Here is a 13,449-nt window from a genome sequence, read left to right as displayed (position 1 = left end):
AAGTGGACTCATATTCTACTAACTTTTTTAATTCATTTTTTTTTAAATTTCTTAAAACTCATGTCCAAACTAAAGTGGACAATTAATAGGATGTTAAGGAGTGTTGCCAATAGATGCATACATACTAAGAATTACTATATTGTCCACGGTTTTGTCATCACAGTCATGAGGATTTTTTTCTTAAAAGGCTCAAGAATAATTAATGCTGTAAGCATAAAGTTCGACGGGAAAATCTAAGTTCTTTCTACAATTTATTGTATCTATCTAAACCGAACGTTTAATTGGGGACAGACTTATTGACCAGCCCATCTGCTCGATGAGTCACGACCTTGTTGTACACGAGTCCGAGACGGAATGCTCACCTACTGGGTCCCGAATTCAATTATTAACTTTGGCCTAATCAAATAGATAGGCATTTCAAAATAAATCTTATGATAAGACAATGAATTGGTAACCAAATTATGTTTGAGTTTCTAAAGAAACTTGCAATCAATAATCTTAAACAGTGGAGTAATAAATTCGTAGCCACACTAACCTGTTGGATATAAAGTGCACTTGGTATGCTTCCTATTTTTTTCCTTGTTTTTGCTATATTTGGTGGAAACATGAAACTGATTACCAATTTGGCAATTTGGGAACTTGAGTAAATTTGGATGACGTGCATTGAGTTGAATATCACAAAAAAGATTCATGAAAATGTTCAATTGAATATTGAGAAGAAGACGACACAAGGGACGATGATCTGTATATTTGAACTAGGCGAATGGGTGTGTACATAATAGCATTAGATTATGTTAGAGATTCATCTCTTGTAAAATTTTACTTAGCATTAGATATATTTAAACTTAGAGATTAGCTTAGTTTTATTAGCCTGAGTTTGAAATTTAGATTTCCCAAAGCAAATTAAGTTCTTGAGATTTTCTTTTGAATATTTTCTATTTTAATTTACCGTAACATAGTGTTCGAATTCAAAATAGTCATCGCATGGTATCAGAGCATGCCACATAAAAGGCTCGCATCAATGGATCATAAATCATAAAGCATAAATCATACTACATCGTACTATAATATTCAAGTAAATGTAACCAACTTTGATTATACCTTGACAATTCAGACATATATATGTTTATCAATATTTATTATTACAATAGAAGGTAAAATACAATTACGTATTGTTAGCCACTACCATTTTCACTAACAAGAACCCTGCAATGTAAAACATTCAAGAAGTTAGATTTTGAATGTGATCATATCTATTTGTGCAAGTAGATTAAACTATGTAGTTTCAAGTGCATGTTGAATCATCTAAAAAGAAACTTCATATTTAAAAGATAAACTCCTTTAAAGGAATTTATTACATATTTTATTTATATGGATGTATATATGGGAGAAAGGTGATTAAGAAAACGAAAATGGATTTTTATAAAAATTAAAATGGTGGTGGTGGTGGAGAAGAGACTGGAAGTGAAGGTAGTGGGGGTAAACTGAAGGGGTGGTGGTTATTTCGTAGAGCAATTTCAAGGTGGTGGCGGGGGACGTATGAGTGGAGGCAGTGGCGAAGAAGGTGGTGGTGGTGGTGGTGGTGAAAATAGGGAGAGGGGTGGAGGAGATGAAGGTGGTTGTAGAGAAATTGGAGGTGGAGGCGGAAGCAATGATGAAGAAGGTGAAGGTGGTGTTGGGGAATTTGAAGATGGAGGCAGAGGCGGAAAAGATGATAGTGGTGGTGGGGAACTCGGAGGAGGAGGTGAAGAAGGTGGTGGTGGTGAACTTAGAGGGGTTGGGGGAGAAAGTGAAGGTTGAGGTGGTGGTGGAGGCAAAGAAGATGAAGTTGGAGTTGGTGGTGAACTCGGAGGAGGAGGTGAATGTGGTGGGGGGAAATTTAAAGGTGGAGGCGGAGAAGGTGATAGTGGTGGTGGGGAACTCAGAGGAGGAGGTGAAGGTGGTGGTGGTGAACTTAGAGGGGTTGGGGGAGAAAGTGAAGGTGGAGGTGGTGGCGGAGGCAAAGAAGATGAAGGTGGTGTTGGTGGTGAACTCGGAGGAGGAGGTGAATGTGGTGGTGAAGAAAGTGAAGGTGGAGGCGGAGAAGGCGAAGGTGGTGGTAGGGAATTGGGTGGCGGAGGCGGAGGAGATGAAGGTGGTGGTGGGGAACGCAAGGGTTGAGGTAGAGAAGGTGAATATGGCGGTGGGGAACGCGGAGGTGGAGGAGATCGTGTAGGTGAAGATGGCGGTGGTGGAGGGCTTGGGGGAGAAGGGCAAAATATTGGAAGTGGAGAAGGCAATGGCGGGAACAATGGAGGATATGGTATACATATTAAAATGCCATTGGCAAAAGTAGCAAGTGTTGCGGAGAAAATTATGAACACAATATTCCACATGATGTGTTCCATAATTGTTTGTCTCTAGTTTAGTAGTACTAAAAGACCCTTGCAAAGTTTCTATTTATATAGCCATTACTAAACCTAACTTAATTTGTCTTCAATGAGAGAATCGTAATTGACAGTTCACTAATCGAAGTTATAAGCCAAATAGACATTTTATGGAAAAATACATTATGGCAAAGGCAAACTAACGAAGCTTGAAGAGATTGTTTTATGCATGCATGAAATTTTCGGAAAAGTGGTCTACTTATTTGAGATTCTCATGTTTTAAGTTTGAATATGAGCACTTATTATCATGGAAACAATTACCGAGTCGCTTAATTTTAAATTGTTTCACTCAAATTTAAATTTGTAATTGATGAATATTGAATAATTAGCCACTCAGGCACTCATAGAAAATTTTAGAACAAGCAGACTAACTTAAAAAAATCGCTATTAAAAGTTAGAATATACTAGTATAGGGTGCACTAGTGTACATCCTTAATTAGAAATGTATCGGGCCAGATCGAATGAGAAATTTACACTATCCGATAAAGTTCATAACTTTTCGTGCAACATTTAAAGTTTATAGAAAAAACCAAACTATTATGAAAGTTCATGACTTTATAGGCAATTTTTCCTTAAAATAAAGAAACAAGTAATGAACCGCATACTAAGGATTGAACTATAGACCTCTTAATTAAAAAGCTAGGAGCTTAATTGTTAGGTTGCTTAATTTTGTATGATATGTATATTTCTATACTCAGAAAAGACGATTATGTTATTTTCAACTATTCTCTAGGGAATATTTATTTTAGACTCTACAAAAGGCTCGGAGGAGGCGAACACCCCCCTTTTGCCCCCTTAAATTTACCCCCGGTCCCATAGCATTTGTGGCGTATTCCATTTTGAGTTATTTCACAATATTTGGGTTACTCCTCTCTGTGACAAAAATGGATCATATGTAATCTCAGTTGCTTTATATTTCCTCCTATTTTACTACTTTGTCTCCTATCAATTTTATTGTTTTTCCTATTTCATTTTTTCTCCATTTATCTATTTTTCTTCACTTCAATAATTTATTAAATATCAATTTTTATGAATTACGTGCTAAAAATGCGTCAAACAAAGTTGGATAGATGGAGATTTGATATCTTTGAGTTTACCTACCTATATATATGGAAAGATTAGATATTCATGAATCTATTTAATACCTAACTTATAATTTAGAATACAGACAAATGCAGGTCGACTAATAAATTCCTAAGTCGTAAAATCACATTTATGCCCAAACGATTAAACGAGCTGATTTACTTTCTTACACTCTACTATGGTGCAATTGGTATTGTTGACCAAAATTGGGCATTTTAGTGCATATAATCGTAATTTAGGTGCATTCAAAAAATTGTGCATTTGTTAGTAATATCATAGTGCAAGGAGAAACATGAATTTTTTGTCAAATGGAAATTTTTTCGCATTTCAGTAGTCTCCTTTTTTCTTATCCTATGTTTTGTGGGGTGGAAAACATGAAAAATATACTGTATTAAGTATCACATCATATTTTTATCATGGATTGAATACACATGATGAAAAATATGTTGTCGATAATATTATCATGAATGGAAGTGAAAATGATAGAAATAAGATTGTCTAATAAATTTTCCATCTTGCCTAAAAAATTACCCTTTAAACATACGAAACTAATTGGAAAATTAGGAAAATATTTTTTTTTTTTACCACTATTCTAGTTTAGAAAGCAAAACCATTACTCAAAACCAAACAAAATCTTTCAAACCGATTAACTGTATACGTGTTTATCTGATATTTTTATAATTTAATTATTTTCTTCGTTTAATGTTTATCTGATCTCTGTAGTCATTGCTTTGGGCCTCTTGAGCCGACAGATGGCCTAATTTCATTTTTAAGTATAATGGGCCTAATGTATTTTAAATTCTAAGTACTCCCTCCATCTCGTAATAATAATCTTATTATAGGATGGATTGAAATGATAAAATATGATTTTTATTATGGAAAAGAGAAAATAGTAGTAGTATTTAATACCATGTTAGTTTTGGTCTCTTTCATCAAATGGTTAGAGTGGGATATATTTTAATTAAATCTCAATTAATTAATTATCTCCACTTAATTAAATCTCAAGTAATTGAGTATCTCAATTTAATTATTTTCAGATATTAAATGTTAATAATTTATATTTCCTGATTTAATAAGTCTCAAGAAAAATTAAATCTCCCAATTTAATTTTATATCTCCACACCAAGGGCTCTGCCCCAAGGCCGAGCAATTGCCTCAGGCGATGAGTCATCGGTTCCCCACGTGCTTTGAGATAGGCCCCCCTTTGGACCCCCCCTTTGGACGTCAGGGCTGTTTTTCAAAAAAATTTCTTTCCCTATAAATACTTCTTCCTTATTTACACGTGAGAGAAAAATATGAGTAGATAATTAATTAATTTATTACTATATATTTTAATTTAATTTATTTAGACATTAACATTAAAAAAAATGGTGTTGAGTGAAAATGAAATATGCTATGTGATGGGTTTTCATTGCAAGAGAAATAGGCTTTGAGATGGGCTGCTGACAAAATAGGAGAAAATTGAGATAGGCTCTGAGATAAGCACCAAATTTAAAGTTCTTATTATGAATGCCCTTAAGACGTAGAATTAAGATGCGTTCATTTTGGATTGATGTCATGAAAGAAGAGCTAGACCCAAGGCGAGAAAGAGAATTTTTTATTTGAAGAATGACACACACACTGGGTGCGCTTTATATTTGACACGTTAAGTATGGATGTGCGTATAAATTACTACTAAAAAGTAGTATTGATTTCAAATTTTCTTTAAAACTCTTATGTTTATCTCAAAAAGAATTGTATTGTCATAAATGATTTGTTTCATGAGATGTTATGTTTGACTAAGAAAATATCCTTACTATAACAAATTTATAATAATCGAATTCGGACTCCATTAAGGGGAATATTCCTGTTCGGGCCAATGTACACTAGGACTGTGTGTCATCGAGAGGGATGGCTGGTTGAGCACGCGTGGAAGGTGACCACCTTCTGAATACCAACAACTCAGATCAATACGGTAGTTTCTAGAAAGAACTTAGACTACGCAGTTAAACTTTAACCTCACAAAATGAATTTAGTAAACTTGAGTCATTTAAGAAAAAATTATCGTAGTTGGATGACGAATTTCAAAGTTCGTTTGTATCTTTTGGCATGTGTCGACTGAGTATGCAATTACTCAACCCTAAGCAAAGCTTGATGATTTTCCTTGTTGTTCTAAATAAGGACTCTCAGTTCTGCATAACAGTGGCAAATCAGGATTTTAGGTTTGGTGGTGCAAAAATAATTAGATCGACTTTGGACATTTAAATGGTGAACAATACATAGTAACGGAATGGATGACACTTACTTTTAAGCGAATGGTGAATGAAAAACAATTTCTTAAATGAAGATGACAGTTTCATTCTAAAACTAAGAGAAATTTGAAAGAATAAATGTTTAATAAAATTGTAATGAATGTAAAATCTGCAAGCTAAACAAAATATTAGAAAAAAAAAAAGAAAATTAAAAAAAAAAGTAAGAGAAAGGTTAAAAAAGGAGAAGATGTAAAAAGGTAAAGAAAATATTAGTAAAAAATTGAAAAATAAATATATTCATAAGAGGTACTAAAAATAAGAAAAAAGATTACACCAAGAAAAGGTAAAGAAAATATTAGTAAAATAAAGAAGGTCAAGAAAAACATGAAATGATATTCAATCTTCATGGTTGAGAGCAATTGATTCTAAGTCTCTAAATTAAAATTTTAGGGATACAGTTCCTTATTAGATACGCTTCTGGTGCATATCCTCGTACATGTGACCATATTCGTTTTCGTCGCGTAACATTTTTATAGCCTATGTAGATTTTTCTTTCAAGATTCTAACAAATTTGTAATGATGTTTAAAATTTTCATTTGAGTCTTTCTAAGAAGTGTTTATTATAATGAGTTTGATTATCCTTGATGTCTAAGGGATTATCAATTCATTGACAATATCATTTCAATTTCCCCTTTTCTTAATTCCAGCTCTTAGTCACGATTTTGGGCATTGCTATCCTTATCAAAGTGCGATCATGACATATGGAGCTATAGTGGTTCCGAGCTCCGGATTCTCATACCTCTCTTCTCCATTATATACTTGTTGCATCTACAAATGCCTTCCCATTAAAATTTTGGATTCTAGTCACCACCACTGCCGCCAACAAGTAGGCATCTCTGCCTCTGATGCCCTATAAGTATGAATCTCCACCTCCACAGTACAAGTACGAGTCCCTCCACAGTTGCCCTACAAATATGAATCCCCCCATTGCCGTCATACAAGTATGAGTCCCCCCATTGCCGTCATACAAGTATGAGTCCCCTCCGCCACCCGTATAGGTACGAATCTCCACTCTGCCACCCTACAAGTATGAATCTCCACCTCCACCACACAAGTACGAGTCCCCTCGACCGCCACCCTACAAATATGTGTCGCCACCACCGCCACCACACAAATATGAATCGCCCCCACCGCTGCCATACTAGTATGAGTCCCTTCCCCTACCCTACAAGTACGAATCTCCACCCCCACCGTACAAGTACAAGTCCCCTTCACTGCCTCCCGGCAAATATGAATCTCCATCTCCGATGCACAAGTATGAGTCCCATCCTCCGCATATAAGTATGAGTCACCACCTCCACCGCCATACCAGTATGAGTCACCTACGCCTCCATCGTACAAGTACAAGTCCCCTCCACCACTGCCCTACAAGTACGAGTCCCCATTGCCACCACCCTACAAATACGTTTCACCCCCACCCCATCGTACAAGTATGAATCTTCGCCACCCCCACCTTACAATTTTTAATGATCTCCATCCCCAAAAATGACCACCGTAGTCACCACCTCAATAGAAATGTGAGCCTCCACATTCACGCAAGTATACTAGTATTACAGTTTTTAAATCCCTTCACCGTCAACTTCCTAGTTATATCAGTATTGGATCATACTTTATGTAACATACTCCAACAGTGGTCCAACAAAATTTGCATCACCAAAAAAGAAAAGGAAAAAATACAAGCAAATAGTAACACTTGCACTCCACTTCTAAAGAATGTGTACTTTATGTTATGTTAGTGAATCTTATGTTCTTGTACTTCACAATACAAATAAATAAGATGCTTGAAAACTGTTGTCATTGTAAATAAACACTGGAATATGGTGAACAAATGTTGATTTCAGAATCATTTAAAAGAACTGTGGTGGGATTGCAGTTTCTTAGCGTTAGAAGAAAAACAAAAGAAAATTGGATGCCACTCTGACAAATAGAACTAGATTTTGTAAACTACACACTCTGCAAAGCTCTTCTATGTATGAGAGAGAACACAAATGTGCAAGAAATAGCTCCTTCTCTATGGAACTTCCAGTCAATTTGGCAAATCATTGTGCTGATCATCACCAAATACCACAGTGTTGCATACTGGACATGTCTGGAAAGAAGTGAATCTGCTATTAAGAAATTTATTAAGAAATACAGAATGCACAAGGCCAGTTGTTAAACATGGTGCCGAATTACCTTGTTGATGCTAAGCCACTTGGAGCCACAATGAGTGTGGTAAGCATGCTTACACGGTAAATTGATTTGTCTGTCCCCTCTTTTATACCGCATCTGGCAAATGACACATCTGGTTCTCCCACAAGAAACCATGAAAACTTTTTAATTTAGGACTGAAGAAAAACAGAAAAAAAATCTACTACTATCTAGCATTTTGATCCTGTTTTAAAAGCCTTTCCCTTATTGAGTTAAAGGAAAAGAAAAGTCTATGGAATTTGGGAAGTAGTATATCAAAGAGAGACAGTTTTCCTGGTGCATTTGAAAATTTGAAATATTATTATCTATTAAAGGTCACCTCTCTTCAGATTTTTTCCTTGAGAAAATTCCACCAGACTTGTGTTTTGAGGTCGGAAGTAGATCAATGAGCTCTTGAGAAAGTCCTCGACTCTGGGTTCCCACTGCCTCGCCCAAATCAAGCAGTTCCTATAGAGGAATGCAAACAGATAAACAATATAGTAGGCTCTAAGGCTGGCATCACACCAACCATACAAAATGCTAGAGAAACTGTCACATATTTCACAAAATAATTGTTGATTTGCATGTCTATCTATGCGTTTAACCTTGCAAGATGCAGCTAAATGGCTCACTACGAAGAGTATTTACATTCTTCTTCCCACACTTTTATATTGGACAGATCCCAATTACAATTTTCCTTTCTTCAAAAAAAAGGTTAAACTATTATAAATTATAACCATTGCAACACTGAAACAGTTTCATATTGTTCCCAGAAATCCTTCATTGCCCAACTTCATGAACAAATTTTACACTGAACATAAAACTAGCAAAAAATGCCATGTTAACTCTTTTATGTAATTGTGTTATGTATAATAAATTGAAAACATTTTCCACCCTTAAGTTGCATACTCAGTTCTCTAGTACTTCTCTTACTTTTAAGTGCTGAGCTTACAAGGAAACAGTTATTAAGAAGGGAGTAATCCATATTTCTAGATAAAAGCTTTCTTCATACCTCATACGTCATGGTATCAGGGTTAATATCATCTTGCCATGCAACCTACAGTAACAAATACAAGAAACAAAAGTTCAAAATCAAACATTAGTAGAATTCTTCAATGGTGATTAATGCAGGAATTGTCCCCAAAGATCAGCTGACTAGTGACCATCTAACTTATTAGAAATTCAAGGTTCCCTCTCACAAAGGTACAAGTTAAAACTATTATTAGTCAATAGTATTATTCCAAGTCATAATATTGTAACACGGCTATTAGAACCTTTTTTTAGCATATCTGATGTAATTTCCACATGACTTATCAGTAAATTGAGAACGAAGGCTGTTTCATTCATTTTCCATGTGATTTTGTACATTTATTTCAGTGGCTTAGTCTCAAACTCAAACAAGTATCTCACTTCACTAGAAACCTGTTTCACCAATGTCCAGATAGAAAAAGATACTGGGATATGTAGCATGTTTTAGAGTGCTCATTAGCAAATTTGCGTTTACAGTTCTATTGTGGAAAAAAGTAGAACCATGTATGAATGAACGATACACCTAATAGTCCAACCTCATCATTGGCAGCATCTTGATCATTTGGTAATCCTGCATGTTAGAGAAATATTATAAGAACATGCTAAACTTAAGGCTTGAATGAGAACAGGGTTTTAAGAAAAATGGCACTAGATGTGTAAATTTTTAAGTTTTTAACCCTGCTCAGAGATGATAAATTTGGTTTCTGTGTTTTAACTTGCAACTCAACTTGAATGTACGAAGAACTTACTTTCCTCGGGAATAGAGTGCACTTCAGAAACCACACTTTCCTCAGGAATAGAATGCACCTCAGAAACCACACTTTGTTCAGGTGGTATGTCTACAGTTATAGGATCTTCTGTGGTTGCCATTGAGGAATGTTCCCAAACTCTCCTGTTAGAATCCATTCTTGGAGCAAGGTCATTGTCATCATAGAGTCCATAATAGAAACCCTCTGGATTGGGTTGTCCATATTTATAGGAATTCATATGCATTGACCAATATATAGATTCCTAAATGAAAATGGAAAACTTCATAAGATAGAATGAATTTCTCAAATGCCTTTAGATCGCTTCTATAACCTACCACAATAATGTACAACTATAATTTCAAGAATGGAATCTTCTAAAAAGTCAAGAATAGAAAAACATAGCACATATTCAAATGCATTCAGAATATTTGAGTAACAAAAATCACCACTTTAGCAAATACTCAAGAACTCATCTCCAGCTTAGAATATATTCATCAAGTATATCAAAATCAAATTTATATCTACCAACCATCTTATGATACAGTAACACAGAGCAGTCTGCAAAAAAAATGAATCTAACAGTTGAAAATCTAAACTGTTTTCAAAATGTGGCACCTAAAAAATGCATAGCAATTATTCAAGAACTCATCATCAGCTTAGAACACATTCCACAAGTGTATCAAAATCAGATTTATATCCAACCATCACAAAAATGAAATCCAACAATTGGCTTCTAAACTATTTTCAAAATGTGGCAGCCAAAAAAATGCATTTCTAGCATAGAAAGTGTTTCAAAATGAGTGTGCAAACTATAAAATCCAAATACAAGTAATATAAACAAACAACTATTTTCTCTTCCATCCAAAAGTTTGGTTTGTGAGCAAGATAGGCATTTTACATAGAAGTACTTCACATATCATGTTAATAGGGCCAGACTGTCATAATACAGTATATGCAAGACACCCTTCAAAATAATGTGTACCCATCTTTCTTCATTTCTGAAATCCATATAAATAGACATGACCTTTTTTCTAAAAGAAACTACATTAATCCATATTCTGGCAAATGTTATCAAGCCCCAACAACAATAAGTTCTATTCTTTGCGGTATTAAACTGATTCAGGTAGATGTGAAAGATGCATAACAACACAATAGCAATGCTATGCATCAGAAACAAAGTTCAACTTAAACAACAAACTAAACACCGAACTAATAGACAGTAATACTTCCTTAACAATGAGCATTGCAGCATAACAGTTTACCTGATCATGCATTGGGGCGAAGTTAAGATAACTCAAAGGGGCTGTCGAAGCACCACTGTAGTAATCAACATAACCCTCAGAGACAGGGTAAGAGTAGCTGTTGTCCATGTAATGCACCACTTGCTCATTCTCGTTCATTATTGTCTGCATAACATTGATCTTCCATAAAAAAACTGAACATAGAGCAGTGTGAAGAGAAAACACACAGACACAAACAACAACTTGAATAGTACCAAACGCTCTTTATCGTAAATTGCAGAAGTTTTATCTACTAGATTTCATCTGTAGAGAATTTCAAAAGCAGAGCAATTTAAGCAACACAGCTGTCCGAATTAAAAATCGAAACTTTCTAAGAAAACGCAAAGGGCAATCCTCTGAGAATATAGCATACCATTCAAGAATCCAAAATAAAGACTTGAAGAAACCAAGAAACGCCCACGGATTTGACACAAAAAAAACGTACATTGCACCCTCATCAAACATCCCATTCAAGAAATCAACAAGAAGAACCCAAAACACAGACGCAAATGCAAACAGACCAGATAATAATGGGCTTGTATGCGTACTGCTACAGACGGTGCGAATGAAGGAGTGGCACGAGCAAGGCAGATTCACACGCAGTGGAGGTGTAGATTCTCAGAGAGAGAGAGAAAGAGAGAGATGGGTGTGGCAGCGAGTTTTCTCTTTTGTCTGTCAGTGTGGTCTCGTCTGGCTTTGCTTGTGGCGCTTATGCCGGATTGCACCTGCACTACACGCCAACGCCAACCCCACCCCCACCCCTATTTTGTATCTACTCTCTTTTCACTTTTTGAATTTAAAATGAATTAAATATACATGGTAAACCCAAAGTGTGAAAAAGTGAAATATTGGAAGAGGGAGAAGGGAATCGAGAACCCAAAACACTGTCTGCAAAAATCTTTGCCCTACAGCTGTACTGTTCCAACAATATCTACAAATCCAATTTGTTTGCCCTTCACTGTTTGGTCCCCCTTTCTCTCCTCCTTAGTCAATGGAATTCAGATAATATTGTTAATTCCCCCTTTTCACCATTATTATATTCTCTACATTTCCATTGGGATGATCAACTCCCCTAAATCGCCATTGGTTAATGTATGGTTTAGGCTGATCAACTGCTCCAATCCAATTCTCTTCACAAACATATGATGCTCTACAATGATCAGTCAATCACTGTACTCTTCCTCACAGAAATAGTGAATGATACTAACAAGTAAATTGGGTAAATTGATTTGAACCCTAACAAAAGCAAAAACCAATTCTGAAATTCAATGTGTATCACGATGGAATTCATTCAGTCTCAAATAACAAAAAGGGAGCAAGAGATAGAAAGATGTGGTTGAGTGTTGGAGAAATTTGTCGAACAGTTAGTAGGTAACTGTATATAAAGCTACATGATAAAACACGAGGTGATCAGATCAAAATGGGGCCCCTCAATTACCTTGCATCCAAGCAAAGAATTCATCTCCTTTTGACCCTCAATTACTGTTAGCAGCAACGCCAATACTTACAAATCATGAAAGTGTAATGCATTTTAATAGCAGATGAAAATAGCTTGTAGTGTCAATTGACCTGCATCTGATCACTTACACTACTTCAGAGTTCAGACTTTCATCTGCAAATTTGATGGTGAAGTGGAAGATTGAGATTAGAGAATCGACTAAAGAAATACAATCTAGATGGAGATTGATGCAATGAGAGAGAGGGATTTGATTTTGGAAACTTGTCACCGTTAAATTTTGCATGTCATACTCACTTCAATTAAAATTGACACTTAGACATCCATGATCGATACTACACCCTCGCCAAGTTTGCACATTTCTTAGTCATAAAATTTTAAGAGTTGTTGGTTGATGTGTTTAATTGAAGAGATAAAAGATGGTTGTAACTTTAAATAATGGTGAGGAAAAAGGCATTAAATATTTTAATCAGACTATAAATGTGAAATACTCTCTCCGTCTGTCATTAGGAGTCTTATTCATAGGCGGCATGAATTTTAAGAAATGTTAAGAAAAGTGGGTGGAAAAAAATTAATAGAATAAGGATTTCACTTATATATATTAGTTTTAAATAAAATGTGAGTAGAATGAATTAGTGGAAGATGGGACCCTATTACCACTTATGGTGTGAACCAGGACTCTTATTCACGGACGATCTAAAATGGAAAAATGAGACTCCTATTCGCGGACAGAGGGAGTATCATTTTTCTATGGGACACACTAAAAAGAAACAGGGATATTGGCAAATAACACCATGGAACTTTCAAAAAGTTGAGTTTTTCCCACGAATTTTGAAATTGGCAGATAATATCACGAACTTTACCCCGAGTTTGTTATTTCCCAACAATGAAAAAATTCCGGCAAATATTATCATTTTTTTCATAATTTACCGATAACAACTTCGAGAGTTTCAAGATTTTCAATAT

The 13,449-nt window shown here is 35.4% G+C and overlaps 2 protein-coding genes across 5 annotated transcripts; both read right to left on the bottom strand.

The window, feature by feature from the left end:
* Window positions 1–985: 985 nt before the first annotated feature.
* On the bottom strand, window positions 986–2,389 carry LOC125200754 (leucine-rich repeat extensin-like protein 3). Its single transcript, XM_048098511.1, has one exon. It carries the CDS (start codon window positions 2,385–2,387, stop codon window positions 1,518–1,520), a length of 870 nt encoding a protein of 289 aa, XP_047954468.1. The 5' UTR covers window positions 2,388–2,389; the 3' UTR covers window positions 986–1,517.
* A 5,174-nt stretch (window positions 2,390–7,563) lies between these two features.
* LOC125213706 (E3 ubiquitin-protein ligase BIG BROTHER) lies at window positions 7,564–12,673 on the bottom strand. Of its 4 annotated transcripts, none has more exons than XM_048114402.1 (8): window positions 12,466–12,673; window positions 11,010–11,153; window positions 9,748–10,009; window positions 9,535–9,569; window positions 8,982–9,026; window positions 8,310–8,437; window positions 7,976–8,084; window positions 7,564–7,905 (listed from the first exon to the last, which is right to left on the bottom strand). In XM_048114402.1, exons 1-8 carry the CDS (start codon window positions 12,487–12,489, stop codon window positions 7,855–7,857), a joined length of 798 nt encoding a protein of 265 aa, XP_047970359.1. In that variant the 5' UTR covers window positions 12,490–12,673; the 3' UTR covers window positions 7,564–7,854. The 4 variants fall into 4 exon arrangements, with proteins under 4 accessions (XP_047970359.1, XP_047970351.1, XP_047970376.1 ...); XM_048114394.1 differs by having other exon boundaries at window positions 7,564–7,889; window positions 12,466–12,668; XM_048114419.1 differs by lacking the exon at window positions 12,466–12,673 and adding an exon at window positions 11,576–11,982 and having other exon boundaries at window positions 7,564–7,889.
* Window positions 12,674–13,449: the final 776 nt, after the last annotated feature.

Source organism: Salvia hispanica, chromosome 1, assembly GCF_023119035.1.
Source record: "Salvia hispanica cultivar TCC Black 2014 chromosome 1, UniMelb_Shisp_WGS_1.0, whole genome shotgun sequence".
Taxonomy (NCBI): domain Eukaryota; kingdom Viridiplantae; phylum Streptophyta; class Magnoliopsida; order Lamiales; family Lamiaceae; genus Salvia; species Salvia hispanica.
Note: the sequence above shows the minus strand (reverse complement) of the source record. Positions and strands in the feature narration are given on the sequence as shown.